Raw genomic sequence first — 17,259 nt, 5'->3', positions numbered from 1 at the left:
TAAATACGCATGTCCCACTACCCCAGCCCTTGGCAACCACCATTCCACTTTTGATTATGTGAATTGGACTATTTTCTTAAGATTTTTATTTATTTTGAGAGCGAGAGAGTGAGCATGCATGCAGGTGGGGGGAAGGGGCAGAGAGAGAAGGAGAGGGAGAGAATCTCCAGCAGGCCCCGTGCCGAGTGCAGAACCTGATGTGGGGCTTGATCCCAGGACCCCAAGATCATGACCCAAGCCGAAACCAAGAGTCGGACACAAACAACTGAGCCACACACGCGCCCCTGGAGTGGACTACTCTAGATACTTACATAAGCGGAGTCACGTAGTATTTCCTTCTCTGTGACTGGCTTGTTCCACTTGGTGTGATGTTCTCAAGGTTTATTCATGTTGTTGCATATTGAAGGTTCCTTTAAAAAAAAAAAAGGTTAGCTAGTATTCCATTGTATGTAAATACCATTTTCCTTACCCACTCCTCTGCTGATGGACATTAGGTTGTTTCCACTTGGCTGTTGTGAATAATGCTGAGTAAATATGGAAGTGTAGATATCCCTGAGAGATTGATTTCAGTTCTTTTGTATAAATACCCAGAAGTGGGGGGGCACCTGGGTGGCTCAGTTGGTTAAGCGTCTGCCTTTGACTCAGGTCATGACCCCAGGGTCCTGGGATCGAGCCCCACTTGGGGCTCCCTGCTCAGTGGGGAACCTGCTTCTCCCTCTCCCTCTGCTATTCCCCCTGCTTTTGCTATCTGGCTCTATCTCTCTGTCAAAAGAAACAAATAAAATCTTTAAAAAAAAAAATACCCAGAAGTGGGATTGCTGGATCTTATGGTAGTTCTACTTCTAATTTTTTGAGTAATCTCCCTACCATGCAGTTTTAAAGAACCTGCTTTTAGCTGCTCTGCAAAGGCAGGCAGAAGGGGCCCCCGAGATCACTTACGGTCAGTCTTCTTGAGACTTTTTGTTGTTGTATGTTTTTTAGATCAAGTGGATGGCTCTTTCGGCATTTGCATGGTAAAGGATGACACCAAGATCAGCATCGAACCGTGAGTTGGAACAGATTTAGCACCTGAGGGTGGGTCCTTCCAAAGTGGGGGTGCTTTTACCCTCCCTGTGGGCCAGTGTCCGTTTTTCCCAGGGGCACCTTCATCATAGGGGATCTGGTCTAGCTACAGAGCCTCCCTAAGAGAGAAGTGGCGCACTTCTACGTGTGTATGTGGGAAACTCCCTCAGTATTCTTTCTGTCCAGAGATACCATAGCTGGGTCCAGGGGGACAGAATGCCCAGGACCCTGGGGTCCTAGGTAGAAGTGGTGGTGGTACCACCATGTGAGACTTTTGAGTGTCTGTGGAATGTGGCTAGATCGGTATGGCCGTGGGTGTAGAAGCATGCCGGCTGTAAGCGTATACCTCCCCTGCCCTAGACCCAAAGCGACTCCTGAGGCCAGAGGTACGGCAATAAGGAAAATGAGAGGAAGGAAGGAAATCCCCCCTTGAGAGGTTTCTGGAATGCCTGCACATATCTCTCAGGGATGATGGATGCTGAACACGTCTGGCAGTGGCAGAGGGTTTGCACTGGGCAGGGCTGCAACCGGAGAGCAGGGCACACCACCCGTCTCTGTTCCATTTCCCGTCTTGGTCACATGTGTATGTCTCACGTGTCTGTGTGTGTGGCCTTGTTTCAGACACATCAACATAGGAAGCCGGTTCCAGGCTGAGATCCCAGAGCTCCAGGAGAGATCGCTGACTGGAGTTGATGAGCACATAGCTTCTCTGGTCTGGAAGCCATGGGGAGATGTGATGACCAACCAAGAAACGCAGGACAGAGGTGGCTGAGACTTTGGGGCCAAATTCCCGAGGGCCCTGCCGCCACCCCCCACCCCCCACCCCGTACTCCCCTCGGCTGAGAAGCAGTACCCTGGGGTGAGGGGGTGGGGAAGGCTCGCCCTTGGTGCTGTGTGGCTTCTCTTGAGCTGCACTCCCCTACCCCCAGCTGCCTTCTCACACAAGCCCGGCCACGCTGTTCAGAGCAAGTGCCAGGAGCAGGGTTTGCGCCCTTTCTCCTTGTCTCTCCCTTCTCTCATCCCGCTTTCAGCTGAGACGTGAGAAGGCCGGTGACAAGGAGCCCCCTCTCAGTGCTGTCAGGGAAGTCTCCTCCCTGGAGCTCGCTGACTCCTTGTGTCTCCTCTCTCCCCCTGTGCTGGGACGGCTCGCTGCCGGAAACAGTGACTGAGCTCTGCAACGTGGCCTGCTCCAGCGTGATACCGGGAGGGGGCACCAACCTGGAGCTCGCGCTGCACTGCCTGCACGAAGCCCAGGGCAACGTTCAGGTGAAGTGGAGGCAGGGTTAGGGCAAGGGGGCATCTGCGGAACCCCCTCCCCTCCTGGGGCCGGGACCGGCAGGTGCATGCCGTGTGCAGTCTGCTTGGGGGTTTGCGGCTCACGAAAAGTGAAGGCGGGCCACTGTCCTTTGACCCAGTGGCTTTGGGATTGGTGTGGTCCTTATGAGCCGCAGCTGTGGGCTCAGTGAGTCAGCTGTCTGGGTGGTGCAACAATACCCTGGGGTCCTCGGAGACATCTTGGGGGCACTGGGCAGTCAGCGCCCCAGAGACCCATCAGCTTGGGTCCTGTGCTAATTGGGTTTACTTATTGAGCTTTCTCTCTTCGATTAAAAACCCGTGTATGGGGCGCCTGGGTGGCTCAGTTGGTCAAGCGACTGCCTTCGGCTCAGATCATGATCCTGGAGTCCCTGGATCGAGTCCCGCATCGGGCTCCCTGCTCAGCGGGGAGTCAGCTTCTCCCTCTGACTCTCCCCCCTCTCATGCTCTCTGTCTCTCATTCTCTCTGTCTCAAATAAATAAATAAAATCTTTAAAAAAAATAAAAATAAAAACCCATGTATGAAAACCTCTGATGCAGTAGAATGGCCTCTGCCTCCTCCAGGGACCCTCTTCACAGTCTTGAGTAGTGGGAGAGGAAAAGTCCCATCACCTGAGGTCGGTCCCCAAGAATCAGTGCCACGGTCATGCTTTTTCTTGAGCCGAGAGGCAGCGGCCGGCACGTAGTAGGTGCTCAGCAGAGTGATCAACACATCTTTATGGGGTTCAACTGAGTGCTTGGTAATGTGGTGGCGCTGGGGCCAGGGCCGGCTTGGGGGCCCCAGCCTTGGTTTCGTGCTCTGCTGCTGCCATCTTGAAATTCTTAATAAGTTTTGAACAAGGGCCCACGTTTTCATTTTGTGCTGGGTCCCACAGATCCCCTGGCAGGACCTGACTGTGGTTCCTCAGGGGAGCAGGACAAAATCCCTCTCTTTGTGGGCTTACATTTTAGAAGAGTCAAAACAGGGGGCGCCTGGGTGACTCAGTTGGTTAAGCGACTGCCTTCGGCTCAGGTCATGATCCTGGAGTCCCGGGATCGAGTCCCGCATCGGGCTCCCTGCTCAGCGGGGAGCCTGCTTCTCCCTCTGACCCTCCCCCTTCTCATGCTCTCTGTCTCTCATTCTCTCTCTCTCAAATAAATAAATAAAATCTTAAAAAAAAAAAAAAGTCAAAACAGGAAGTACGTTTTAGAAGATTGCTGGATAGTGGTTAGTGCTATGAAGGAAATAAAGGAGGGCAGTGGGCAAGGGCAGTGCTATTCCAAATGCTGGTCCTTGATGGTAAGGAGTGTGCACCAGAATAAATCCATACACTGTCTCCTGCATCAGGAGCACCTTGCCGTGAGAAACCTACGTCAGCTGCACTCAGCAGTCTGCTTAGTGGTGTGGTCCGCGGGGCCACAAGTGGTTTACAGGTGGTGGCTGGTCCGTGGACCAACCACACACCGGGTAGTAGGGCTAGGGAAGGCCTTAGGGAGAGCTAGAAGTGTCTTTGGAAGGAAGGAATGGAGGGAGACTCTTCATTCCCTCCCTGTGTAAAGTAGCCCACAACTCCTCTTGTTCCAGATTGCCCTGGAGACCCTCTTACTCCGAGGACCCCAGAAGCCGCAGACTCACCCGCTGGCCGACTACCGCTACACAGGTGACTGGACGAGGCTGTGGGTGTGGTTTTTGCCAGGCAAGACCTGTGAACAGTCAGTCCCAACAGCAAGCTTTGCCTGTGCCTTTTGGGAGTTCTCTTGGGGTCTTCATCTGTCTTTCCAGAAAGGCCTCTCCTCTCCCAGGGGGGTGGGGGTGGGGTGGGGTACTCTGGCATGTTTTCTTCTAGTTGCGTCCTACCATCCCCTTTCCGGTGGTTCCCTCGTGGGCTGTGCCCAACCTGGAAGGGGATGCCCCTGACCAGGGAGAGGCGTAGGCAGGCTGAGCTTCAGCAGTGGGGCGCGCCAGCCCTGGAGTCAGGCAGTCTGGGGCCCTCCCCCAGCCTCAGCAAGTCTCTCAACCAGTGCAAGCCGTGGCTGCCTCCGTAAAGTGCAGATCTTAACGGGCCCTACCTGCTAAGGTTTTTGTCAGGATTGTAGGAGATAAAGGAACTAAGGGGCTTAGCAGAATGTTTGACACATAACTGTGCTTAGTGATGGCAGCTTTAAAAGGAGGGTGGTCTGCACGTCAGCCCTGTCCTCCCCTCCCCGCCCCCCGTGCTTGGCTTTCTCTAATAGGTTCAGACATCTGGACCCCCATGGAGAAGAGGCTTTTTAAGAAGGCATTCTGTGCCCACAAGAAGGACTTCTACTTGATACACAAGACGGTAAGGTGAATGTGGGTGCGCTGGTGTAGACAGGGCCTCGCCTCACACAGCTGAGCCGAACTAGAGCAGAAGGGCCTGTCGGGGGTGATGCTCTGCTTGTCTCAGAAACGGTTCATAATTTTAAAACGCCATTGTTGTGAACACCTCCAAACAGCCCAGAAATGCATCAAGGCTCAGTGCTCAAATAAATGAACGCTCCCATCCTCAGCTTGAGAAGTGCTGCGGTAAAGGCCTCCTTCTGGTGGCTAACGTCGGCCTGTTTGCTCGTGCGCCTCAGCTTTGCGCTCCCCGTGCACGTCTCACACGCATACGTGTGCGTGCTTATGAAAGGCTGAGATCCTACCACACTGGATATCCTGCTGGGTTTTTGTTCTTTTGTTAATCTGATGTACACAAAACCGCACATAATCAAAGTGTAACATTTGATGTTTTTGTGTATTTACACACCTACAAGGCCATTCACACGGTCAAGATCACAGATACATCCGTCACCCCCACACGTTTCCGCCTGCCCCTCGGTCCTCTTTCCTGCCACCTCTGTCCCTAGTCCACTCCTTGCCTCCTTTCTGTCACTGTAAATTAGTTTGCGTTTTCCAGAGTTTTCTATGAATGGAATCGTCATACGACATGTGCTCTGCTTACACCTAGCATCAGTGAGATCCATCCGTGTTGCTGAGTACCAGTCGTTCACCCCTTTTCATTGCCGGGGAATGTTTCATTGCGTGGGTGTACCACCATCTATTTAATCTTTCACCTGTTGCCATCTGGGTGGTTTCCAGATATCAGCAATTATAGATACAGCTGCCGTGAACACTCATTCACATACAGGGCTCTCAAGGACCAGCACTGTTTTTCTTCCGGGTAAATACCTAGCCGGGGGAATGAGTACATCATATGGTGAGTGTCATGTTTCACTTTGAAGAAACCGCCAAATGGTTATCCAAGGCGGTAGGTCGTAGCACTTGACGTGCCCACGGGCAGCGCTCACAAGAGTTCCCGGTGCTGCGCGCCCTCCCCAGCACGCCCCGCGGTCAGGCTTCTTTTTGCCATTCTGATGAGCACACAGCGTTCTCTCACTGCGCTTCCCGAAAGACAAACGATGCTGAGCATCTTTCCACCTGCTTGTTCGCTTTCGCTGTGCCTCGTGGTAAGGTGTCTGCTCCCAATCCTTTGCCTATGTTTTTTGGGGGGGTGTTTGTGTTTTTATTAAACTGTGGGGGTTCTTTATTCGTTCCGAACACAAACTCTTCATCCAGATACCTGCTTTGCAGATATTTGTTCCCGGTCTCTGACTTCACAGTTTCGGTTCAACAGTGTCTTTTGAGGAAAAATTTTAGACTTTGAGTAAGCTCAATTTATTAATTTTTCTCTTATGGATCATGCTTCTGGTGGCGTCTCTAAGAAACCTTTGCCTACCCAAAGTCGTCAAGATTTTCCCCTATGTTTTCTTCTAGAAGTGTTATGGTTTTCAGTTTTAGGTTTAGATTTATGACCTGTTCTGGATTGATATGCAAGGTATGGATTGGAGTTCATTTTTTGCATATGAATATTTAATTGTTCCAATACCTTTTGTTGAAGAAACTACGTTTTCTCCACTCAACGGTCTTTGTGCCTCAGCCAAATATCAGTTGGCCATATACGTATGTGTTTATTTCTGGGCTATCCGTTTTGTTCAGTTGATCTATTTGTCTACTTTTTTTTTTTTTTTTAAAGATTTTATTTATTTATTTGACAGAGAGACACAGTGAGAGAGGGAACACAAGCAGGGGGAGCGGGGGAGGGAGAAGCAGACTCCCTGCCGAGCAGGGAGCCCGATGCGGGACTTGATCCCAGGACCCTGGGACCATGACCTGAGCCGAAGGCAGATGCTTAACGACTGAGCCACCCAGGCGCCCCCTGTTGGCCTACTATTAAGCTGTTAGCATGCTCTTTATTACTGTTGATTTATATAATAAGTCATGAAATCAGAAAACGTTAGTTCTTCAACTCTGTTACTCTTTTTCAAAGTGTTTTCTATCCTAGGTCCTTTGCATTTCCATGTGAATTATAGAATTAGCTTGTCAATTTCTTTAAAAAAACTGACAGGATCTTGTTTGGTACATTGACTCTCTAGGTCAATTGCAGAGAATCGATACCTTAATAGTATCTGATCTTCTGACCAGTGAACGAAGTATATTTATTTACTTAAGTCTTTAATTTCCGTCCATGGTGTTTTGAGGAAAGTTTTACTGTGTAGGTGTTGCACATCTGACCTCCAGCTTATTCCTAAGTAGTTCTACTTTTTCTGCTGTTATGGAAGGTTCTTTTTAATTCTGATTTCAGTGGCTTCTTGTTAAATACATAGAAATAAGATTGAAATAATATTGATCTTGTGTTCTACAGTCTTGCTAAGCTCATTTATTAGTTTTTATAGCTTTTTTGCTATAAATTCTGTTGGGTTCTCTACATAGGCCATCATATCATCTGCAGATAAAGACAGTTTCATTTCTTCCTTTCCAGTCTGGATGCCTTTGATTTTTTTCTTGCCTCACTGCACTGTAGAACGTCCAGTACCTTGTTAGTAGAAATGGTGAGAGTGGACCTTCTGGACTTGTTCATGATCTTAGAGGGAAACCAGCCCCTATTTTCCCTCTTAAGTATGACATTAGCTGTGGGGTCTTTGTAGATGTTGCTGATCAGGTTGAAGAAATTCCTCTTATTCCCAGTTTGCTGAGAGTTTGTTCAGTAAAGGATATGGGGTTGTATTGATAGTGCTTTTTCTGCATCTGTTGAGATGCTCATATGGTTATTCTTTTTTATTTTAGTATGGCCAATTATATTGATTTTTTATTGTTAAATCAACCTCACATTTCTGGGATGAGCTCCACTTGGTCCCGAAGTCTTGTCCTTTGTATATATATTGTTGGATTCTATTTATTAACACTTGGTTTAGAAGTTTTCATCTGTGTTTGTGAGGGATATTAGTCTGTAGCTTTCTTTTCCTTGTAATATCTTTGTCTGTCTTTCATATCAGGGTAATGCTGACCTTATTGAATGAGCTGGGAAGCATTCCCTCCTCTTCAATTTTTTGGAAGGATTTGTTTAGAATCAGCTTTATTTATTACTTAAATATTTGGTGGTGAAGCCACCTCAGCCTGGAGTTTTCTTTGTGGGAAGGTTTTGAAGTGCAGATTCAGGTTATTTCATAGATGTAGGGCGATTCACATTATCATGTCTTCTTGGTGGTTTTTCTTTCGAGAAATTTGTTCGTTTCTTCTAAGTTGTCTGATATATTAGCTAAAATTGTTCATAATAGTCTCATATTGTGCTTTTTATATTCATTGACTGTAGGGATGTCACCTCTCTCATTCTTGATATCAGTAACTGGTCTTTTTTTTCCTGACCAGTCTGGCTAGAGATTTATCAATTTTACTGATTTTCTCAAAAAAACCAGCTTTGGCTTGTTGATTTTTTTTTCTATTTAATTGATTTCTGCTCTGCTGTTTATTATTTCTTTTTTTTAAAGATTTTATTTTATTTATTTGATAGAGAGATGGAGAGCAGGAACACAAGCAGGGGGGGTGGGAGAGGGAGAAGCAGGCTTGCCGCAGAGCAGAGAGCCCGATGCGGGGCTCGATCCCAGGACCTTGGGATAATGACCTGAGCTGAAGGCAGACACTTAACGACTGAGCCACCCAGGCACCCCTGCTGTTTATTATTTCATTTCTTCTGCTTGCTTTGAGTTTAATTTGTTGTTCTTTTTCTAGCTTTTGAAGGTAGAGACTGAGATCATTGATATGAAACCTTTCTTCTTCCCTAATATAGGTATTTAGTGCTACAAATTTTCCTCAAAGTACTGCTTTGATACATATGTTGGGTTTTCATTTTTATTGAGTTCAAAATACATTTTCACTTCCCTTTTGATTTCTTTTTTGACCTATGAGTTGTTTAGAAGTGTGTTATTTAGTCTCCAGATATTTTAGGATTTTCCAGAGTTCTTCTGTTACTGACTTTTAATTTAATGTCACTGTGGTCAGAGAAATACTTCATATGACTCAAATCCTTTTAAATTTTTTGATCATTGATTATGGCCCAGAATATGGTCTACATCTTAGTAGATGTCCTGAGCACACTTGAAGAAGCTGTATTCTGCTGCTGTTGACTGGAGCTCTAGAAATATCAGTTCAAGATGGTTGATAATGTGGTTTGGGTCTTCCATCCCTTTACTGTTTCCTTGTCCTAGCAATTATTGGGAATGGGTTATTAAAATATTTCGCTGTAACTATGGATCTGTTTTTCCCTGTAGTTCTTTTTTTTTTTAATATTTTATTTATTTATTTGAGAGAGAGAGAGCACATGAGAGGAGGGAGGGTCAGAGGGAGAAGCAGACTCCCCGCCAAGCAGGGAGCCAGATGCGGGACTCGATCCAGGGACTCCAGGATCATGACCTGAGCCGAAGGCAGTCGCTTAACCACCTGAGCCACCCAGGCGCCCCTTCCTTGTAGTTCTATCAGGTTTTGCTTTGTGTATTTTGAAGCTCTGACTTAGATGCGTGAACATTTAGGATTCTTATGTCTTCTTGATTAATTGACCTTTTTATCATAATGAAATGATTTCCTTTATGCCTGGTATTATTCTTTCCTCTGAAATCTATTTTTCTGCTATTATATAGCCAACTACTCCAACTTTCTTATAATGGGTGTTTGTATGGTATAATCTCTTACTTTTAACCTATTTGTGTTTTTATATTTAAAGTGTATTTTTATAAGTAGCATGTATTAGATGGTGCTTTTTTATTTGTTGTAATCGAAGTATAATTAACATAGAGTGTTATATTAGTTTCAGGTGCACAATATAATAATTCAGCACTTCTGAGCTCATCAAAATAAGTGTGCTATTGATCCCCATCACCTATTTCCCCCTCCCCCCACCCACCTCCCATCTGAGAACCACCAGCTTGTTCTCTGTGTTTAAGAATCTGTCTTAACTGTCTTTTTTCTTTTTTTGTTTCTTAAATTCCACACATGAGTGAGATCATATGGTATTTGTCTTTCTCTGACTTATTTGACTTGGCGTTATACTCTCCAGATCCAACCATGTTGTCACAAATGGCAAGATTTCATTCCTTTTTATAGTTGAGTAATATTCTGTTATATGCTTTTTAAAAAAAATATCCAGCCTTTTAATTAGGGTGTTTAGACCATTCACATTTAACGTGATTATTGAGATGGTTAGGTTTAAGTCCATCACCTTGCTGTGTGTATTCTGTTTGACTCATCTGTTCTTTGTTTCTCCTTTTTGCAATTTTTCTGCGTTCTTTTGGATTAATGTAGTAAATTTTAGGATTCCATTTTATCTCCTTTGTTGGCTTATTGGCTATAACTCTTTTGTTATTTTGGTGGTTGCTTTAGGGTTTATACTATGCATCATTAACTTATCACTGTTGAGCCTTCAAGTGATTTGATAGCACTTCATGTGCAGAATGAAAACCACAGAGTAGCAGGCTTCCATCTCTCCTCCTGGCCTTTATACTGTGATTGTTATGCCTTTTATATATGTTACGAACCCCTCAATACCTTGTTACTGTTTTTGTTTGAACAGCCAACTATGTTTAGAGAGATTTAAAATACAAAGTCTTGGGGCGCCTGGGTGGCTCAGTCATTAAGCGTCTGCCTTCAGCTCAGGTCATGATCCCAGGGTCCTGGGATCGAGCCCTGCATCAGGCTCTCTGCTCCGCGGGAAGCCTGCTTCTCCCTCTCCCACCCCCCCTGCTTGTGTTCCCTCTCTGGCTGTCTTTCTGTCAAATAAATAAAACCTTTAAATAAAAATAAATAAGTAAATAAATAAATAAAAGTAAAATACAAAGTCTTATATTTTTACCCACATAGTTAGCATTTTTACTGCACTTGCATCCCTTTGTACACATCTGTGTTTTCATCTGGCATCATTTTCCAGAAAGAAATAGATGCGAATCCTTTACCACTTCTTGTGGTTCAGGTTTGCAGTCATGGATTTTTTCCAGCTTCTGTGTATTGAAAAAAGTCTTTATTTTGCCTCCATTTTTGAAAGCTATCTTTGCTAGGTATGGAATTCTAGTTTGACAGTTTTTTTTTTTTTTAATTCTTGAAGTCATTTAAAGATGTTGCTCTATTTTCTTCTTGATTTTGTTGTTTCCACCAAGAAATCTACAGATTTCCTTGTCTCTGTTCCTCTTTATAAAACATGTATTTTGTTTGTTTGTTTGTTTGTGTGGTGGCTGTTTATATGAATTTCTCTTCATCCCTGGTTTTGAGCAGTTTTATTATGATGTGCTTCAGTATGGTTTTCTTCATTTTTTTCTTGTGGTTGGGGTTGGTTGAGCTTCTTAGACCTGTGGGTTTGTAGTTCTCATTAAATTTGGGGAAATTTGGCCTTCTTTCTTCAGATATTTGTGTCCCTCCCTTCTCCTTCAAGGACTCCATCGACGTGGGGGGGGGCCTTCCTGCACTTGCCCCATGGCTCACTCATGCTCTTTTTCATTTTTCCCATCTGTTTTCCTCTGTGTGTTTCATTTCGGATGGTTTCTATTGCTGTATCTTCAAGTTCAGTCATCTTTCTTCCTGCAGTGCCAAGTCTGCCATTAATCCCATGCTGTGCAGTTTTCCTCTCGGACATTATGGTTTTTGTCCCTAAAAGTTTTCTTTGGGTCTCTTTCATATCTTCCATGTCGTTACTTAAATTTTTGATTAAATATTATGCAGATATAATAAATTTAATGTCCTTCCCTGCTAATTCAAACATCTGCAAGTATTCTGACTTGATTCTGACAGGTTGATTTTTCTCATTACATGTCATATTTTCCTGCTTCTTTGTATGCCTGGTGATTTTTCACTGGATTCCAGGCATTGTGAATTTTAGGTTGTTGGGTGCTGGATATTTTTGCATCTTATAAATATTCTTTTTTTTTTTTTTTAAAGATTTTATTTATTTGACAGAGAGAGAGGGAACACAAGCAGGGGGAGCGGAAGAGGGAGAAGCAGGCTTCCCGCCGAGCAGGGAGCCCGATGCGGGGCTCGATCCCAGGATCCTGGGATCATGACCTGAGCCGAAGGCAGACGTTTAACACCTGAGCCACCCAGGTGCCCCTGCATCTTATAAATATTCTTGACCTTTGTTCTGGCACAGTTACTTGAAAACAACTTGTTCCTTTTGGGTATTGCTTTGGGTTTCTTAAGGCGGTACCAGAACAGTTTTTTGTCTAGGGTTAATTATTTCTCATTTCTGAGGTGAAACCCTTCTCATTACTCTACCAGTGTCCCGTGAATTAGGTTTTCCACCCCCAGCTGGTGGGGACAGGCACCATTCCTGGCCCCTGAGAGCCACAGGCGCCTTTCCCTCTGATCCTTTCAGATGGATCTTTACTTAGCATTGGCTTGTCTCTTCACACCCACTTCACTGAATCCTTGAGGGGAACTCTGTCCAGATCTCTGGCATTTTTCTCCGTGCTGCTGTCTGCTCTGCTGTCCTCTGTCCTGTGGACTCTTGCCACCTTGGTCTCCCCAGGCACTAGGCTCCTCTCAGCTAAGGAGTCTGCTGGTCCCTACCCCTGCGCTGTGGTCTGGAAACTCTCCCAAGGTGGTAGTGTATTTTCTACCTCTCAGAAAGATGTTTTTTGACTGATGCCTAGGGTTTTACCAACCACTGTTTCCTATATTTTGCCTGTGTCTTTTCATTGTTTGGGATGGGAGGGAGATCTAGCTCCTGCTATTGCTCCATCTTGTTTAGAAGCAGAAGTTCAACTTTTTGGCTTTTTTTTTTTTTTAACTTAGTGCTATTTCCTAGATGGGCAGGGGATGTACTATTTTGACTCTTAGTTTGTGACAACACACAAAGCTGAAAAAATTCACACAGAGAAGGTATTTTCTGAAGTGAGCTCCAGATACTAAATGGCCAATTGAATTTACCTGAGAAATGTTCCTTCTGGAGCAATTAATAAACTTTTCCATCCTGTTTTGTTTTTACAGATTTTATTGTTAACGGAATCACTTCTTAGTGGAGGGAGGAGCAAACAGTGGGGTCTAAATGGCCGGGATCAAATTGTGCCCTCAGAACCTCTTCCTCCTCTCATGGGCCACTTCCCTCTGGACTTCACGGCCCTGCCTCACTGTCGCAAAGGCTGTGTGGCCCCCACTGCCTCAGGGCATTCTGCTTTCATGAGTCCCAGTTGGCAGACACGTGGCTCCTAGGCATGATGGCGCCATGAGCATCCTTGTAACATGCCTCCCAGTGCACCTTCCCATAGGGCAGGATCTCTGGGATGGACCTGCCCCCTGGGGTGTGTAGGGCTTAGCCAGTGTCGGCTGTGGGGGCTTCACCCTGAACCCCTCGTCACCTGTGAGGACTTTGCGATTCTCTGCCCCTTGCAGTGAAGGGGCACACCAGGCCGACGCAGAGAGACATTTCAGGAAGGCTTTCAAAAAGTGGCCCCATGGGGAGGAGATTTTAGGGTGTCATGGCGACACTTGAGGCTGCTCATGAGGTGGTGCCCATAGCCGCCTTCTGTTTTCCTTCACTAGATTCAGACAAAGACTGTAGCCCAGTGTGTTGAGTATTATTACATCTGGAAAAAAATGATCAAGTTTGACTGTGGCCGAGCCCCAGGACTGGAAAAGAGGGTCAAGAGAGAGCCAGATGAGGCAGACAGGACAGAAGCAAAGGTAGAAGGTCCGGGGGAAGGTGGGGCTGGAGTTTGGCGCAGATCGGGATGGCACTGCCCATCCAAGTCAGGGAAGGGGGACGGGCTTCCCTGCCCAGCCTAGAGGCTCCCTGAGAAGGGTGGAGGGTTGGCACCCTTCCATCGTCGTTTCTGTCCCTCTGCAGGTCATTTGCAGCCCTCGGGAGAGACCCAGCCACCGTCCCACTCCTGAGTTCAAGATAAAGACCAAGAGTTACAGGAGGGAGTCCATTCTCAACTCCAGCCCAAATGCCGGCCCCAAGCGGACCCCTGAGCCACCGGGGAGTGTGGAGGGCCAGGGTGTCTTTCCCTGCAGAGAGTGTGAGAGGTATCATTCCTGTCCCTGGATGTGCCCACACCACCTCCCCTCGGCCCCCCTGGCGGCCCTTGGGTGACCCGCCTTCCCCCTGCTCTGACTTGTGTCCTTTGGTGACTTCTCAGGGTGTTTGACAAAATCAAGAGTCGAAATGCCCACATGAAGCGCCACCGGCTTCAGGACCATGTGGAGCCCATCGTCAGGGTGAAGTGGCCTGTGAAGCCCTTCCAGCTGAAGGAGGAAGAAGAGGAGGAGGAGGAGATAGGGGCTGACATCGGCCCCCTGCAGTGGTGATTGGGGTGGGGTGAGGGGAACTGGGGCAAGGCAGCCAGTCTGGATGGGGGCCTCCAGCCTCGTCACCTTTCCCCTCAGCCTCTCCAGTGGGTTTGGGGTACCCCTCTGCCTCCTCCCCACCCTTACGTTCCCTCACTTGCCAGCCTGGTGTGGAAACATGGTGGGCATTCAGCCATAAATAGGCAGGAGGAGCCCCCAGTCGCCAGACCACTGTTGGCTGGTGCCAGAGGCTCCAGTCTCCTTAGGTTTTAATTAGTCTCTCCCCTTCTTTCAGTTCCACTCCTCCTAGAGCAGGGAGGCTTGGGCGGGGGGGATGAGGTAGATCTGGGTAGCGCTAAAATCTTCACCTCAGTTTTGGGGTTTGGTTACATTTGTTAGATAAGGCCAAGACGTAGAGAATCAGTGGGAAGATACCTTCAGATCTCCAACATGTTGGGGCGCCCTCACCAGGGGAGTCTCTCTGCATTCCAGATTCAGTCCCTAGTCTTGCGATGACTTGTACATTGTTAGGTTTTTTTGTACGTGTCGACTTGTAAATCTTATTAAATTGGGTTCTTGAGCAGCTGTCTTCTGGCTTCCCTGGCCTGTTGATCTGACAAAGGCTTTTGAGCCCCTGCTACTTGATGGAGCCACAGAGATGAGTAAGCTGAGTCCCGGCCCCGGAGGACAGGAACCGGGGGGCTCGTACGCTCACTCAGCCAGCATTTAGTAAGCACCTACCTTAGAGCATAAGCCCAACTGACGGCCCCCAGTCTGTGCAACGGGGCTACAGTGATGCAGGAGGAAAAAGGCCCCTCTCCTTGTGGGGCTTCCGTTGTCGGAGTGAGAGAGTCGCGGTGATGAATGAGTGAAAAGGTGATTTGAGATACTGATCGTGGGGATGCTCACGGCCACGGGAGCAGGGGAGGCAGCACAGGCTGCAGGGGTCGGGATGTGTGGTGGCTCCCGTGGCTCAGCTGTGAGGTCAGGTGCGCCCACAGGGGCCAGCCTCAGCCTGTCGGCTGCCGCAGCAGCAAAAATCACCTCTTCCTCTGCCAACACCCGGACCTTCGGAGGCTGCGGGGAAGAGAAAGCGTCCCTCCCTCTTGTCCCTTTGGAAGAGCCAGGAGAGCTTGTAGCAGCCCCTCGCAGGACGCCCCTCCTGTCCCACTGGCAAAACCCATGCTCTTTCTCCACTGATCCCCGACAGCTGGAAGGAAAATGGCCACGGTTTTCCTGGACACTCAGGCTGTGTCTCCAGGAACCGGGGGAAACCAGTGTGATCCCTCAAGTTTGTTGCCACTGGCTCAAAACTGGAATTCTGTTTGCCAGGAAAAGGAGAGGACGCGGAGAGGGCTACCGGGCAGGGAGACGGTGTGTCCACCACAGGGTGACATAAAGAAAATAAAGCAGGGGGCCAAGTCCTGGGCAGTGTCCGGGGCATGGCACACGGTAGCCCGCCAGGGAAGGCCCTACCGAGGAGGCTGCTGGGGCCAAGGTCTGGATGGCTAGTGGAGGGTGGTCCAAGAGCCTCCACCTGCTCTGTGGAGCTTGTAAGAGGCAAGATGGCAAACACAGTAGGCATGGTGGTAAGAAGGTGAGACAGTGGCCTGGTCTGAGGAGGGACAGAAACTCGGGGAGTAGGGAAGCATCTTAGGGGTAGACTCAGCCTTGCTGGTGGGTCCCCTCCCAGGGAGAGGTGGTAAGGGAAAGGACAGGTCAGGGCCAGCATGACAGCTTTGGGGCTCGGCACCTGAGTAGATGTCAGTGAATCAGATGGGGAAGAGCGGGGATACCTCAGAAGACTGATCGCCTCGAGGTGCGATTGTGTCTGTCATAGTGGGTGCTGCATTCTGAGGGACTGTGGGGTGGGGGGGAGCAGGGCAGAGCATGGTGTCAGGAGCCATCCCAGGGGGGCCGTGTTGCGGCTAAATAAATCTTAAAGCCGGGGCAGGAGGGGGAGCAGAGGAGCAAGTTGAGTTTGAAGGACTTAGGACCCTTGTGGTTAAGGGAAAGGGCTCAGGCTCAGGTCTCCTAGGAGCCGGAATTTACAGCCCAACTCTTCTTTCTTTGTGATCTTGGGCAAGTCACCTTCCCTGTTTCAGCCTCTGTGTTCTCAGTCTGTGAAACGGGATGGGAAGTGCCTTCCCCCACGTCCAGGTTCAATGAAAAGACATAAATGACCGTTTGGCAGGGTGCACCGCAGGAACAGAGCCATTGCCATTAAATGGGTCCTCCTGCTCTTGTTGTTTGGGTCCCGCCCTGAATGACAAGCTCAGCTGCTGGAAATGAAAGACCTTGACCTAATGGGCGGGTGGTATGTTAGTTCTCTAGTGCTGCATAACAAATCGTCCTGAAATTTAACAGCGTTAAACAAACTGGAGCTTTTATAAATAGCACCACTCGGCTGGACAGGGAACCGAAACTGCTTGTGGTAATCCAGACTCTCCCCACCACCCCCACCTGATCTGCGGTCAGAATACAGTGGCCACCACAAGAAGAAGGTGGAGAGTCTCTGAATGACACCGCAAACGTTTCTTGTGAATTACTCCCCCTCAGCTAAGCCCCATCCTCACCCCCAAATAACAGCTTTTTCTCACCCAGTGGTCCCTGGGTTATCTGCATCTGAATCATCTGGGAGTCCTGTAAGAAAATGTATATTCCTGTATCCTGCCACCGACTTTCATAATTGGAATCATTGGGGGTAGGGCCCTGGAACTTGAATTTTTTTAAAGAAGATTTCATAGTAGAATCGTTTTTAGATTTTTCAGAAAGATTGTGAAAATGGTACTGAGAATTCCCATATACCCCACACCCGGTTCCCCCTAATACTTCTTTTAAAGATTTATTTATTTGAGAGAGAGAGAACTCGAGTGCGGGGAGGGACAGAGGGAGAGAGAGAACTCTTCATGAAGACTCCCCACTGAGTGCTGAGCCCAACTGAGATCATGACCTGAGCTGAAACCAAAAGTCAAGACGCTTAACCAACTGAGCCACCCAGGCTCCCCGTATTAATATCTTAGATGAGTATGGTACATCTGTTACGATTACCGAACCAATATTGACATATTATTATTGACTAAAGTCCATACTTTATTCACATTTCCTTAGTTTTTACCTAACATTCATCTGTTTCAGGATCCCACCCAGGACATCAAATTACATTTAGTGGGCATGTCTCCATAGGCTCCTCTGGGCTGGGACAGTGTCTCCAGCTTTCCTTGTTTTTAATGATTTGACAGCGTTGAGACCTGGTTAAGTGTTTCGGAGAACATGCCTCAACTGGGGTTTGTCTGATG

At 47.6% G+C, this 17,259-nt stretch overlaps 1 protein-coding gene across 1 annotated transcript in view; it reads left to right on the top strand.

The window, feature by feature from the left end:
• ZNF541 (zinc finger protein 541) overlaps nucleotides 1-14,531 on the top strand; it is a 33,765-nt gene extending 19,234 nt beyond the window's left edge. Inside the window, exons 8-15 of the mRNA XM_034986878.1 lie at nucleotides 982-1,045; nucleotides 1,684-1,826; nucleotides 2,225-2,328; nucleotides 3,941-4,016; nucleotides 4,591-4,679; nucleotides 13,214-13,354; nucleotides 13,518-13,699; nucleotides 13,813-14,531. Of these exons, the coding sequence (XP_034842769.1) occupies nucleotides 982-1,045; nucleotides 1,684-1,826; nucleotides 2,225-2,328; nucleotides 3,941-4,016; nucleotides 4,591-4,679; nucleotides 13,214-13,354; nucleotides 13,518-13,699; nucleotides 13,813-13,981 (968 nt within the window). The 3' untranslated portion in view covers nucleotides 13,982-14,531. The remainder of the gene's footprint in view (nucleotides 1-981; nucleotides 1,046-1,683; nucleotides 1,827-2,224; nucleotides 2,329-3,940; nucleotides 4,017-4,590; nucleotides 4,680-13,213; nucleotides 13,355-13,517; nucleotides 13,700-13,812) is intronic.
• The last annotated feature ends 2,728 nt before the right edge of the window (nucleotides 14,532-17,259 follow it).

The sequence above is a fragment of the Mirounga leonina genome, unplaced genomic scaffold (genome assembly GCF_011800145.1).
Source record: "Mirounga leonina isolate KUSES-001 unplaced genomic scaffold, KU_Mleo_1.0 Mir_376, whole genome shotgun sequence".
NCBI lineage: Eukaryota > Metazoa > Chordata > Mammalia > Carnivora > Phocidae > Mirounga > Mirounga leonina.
This window is presented reverse-complemented; position numbering and strand designations above follow the sequence as displayed.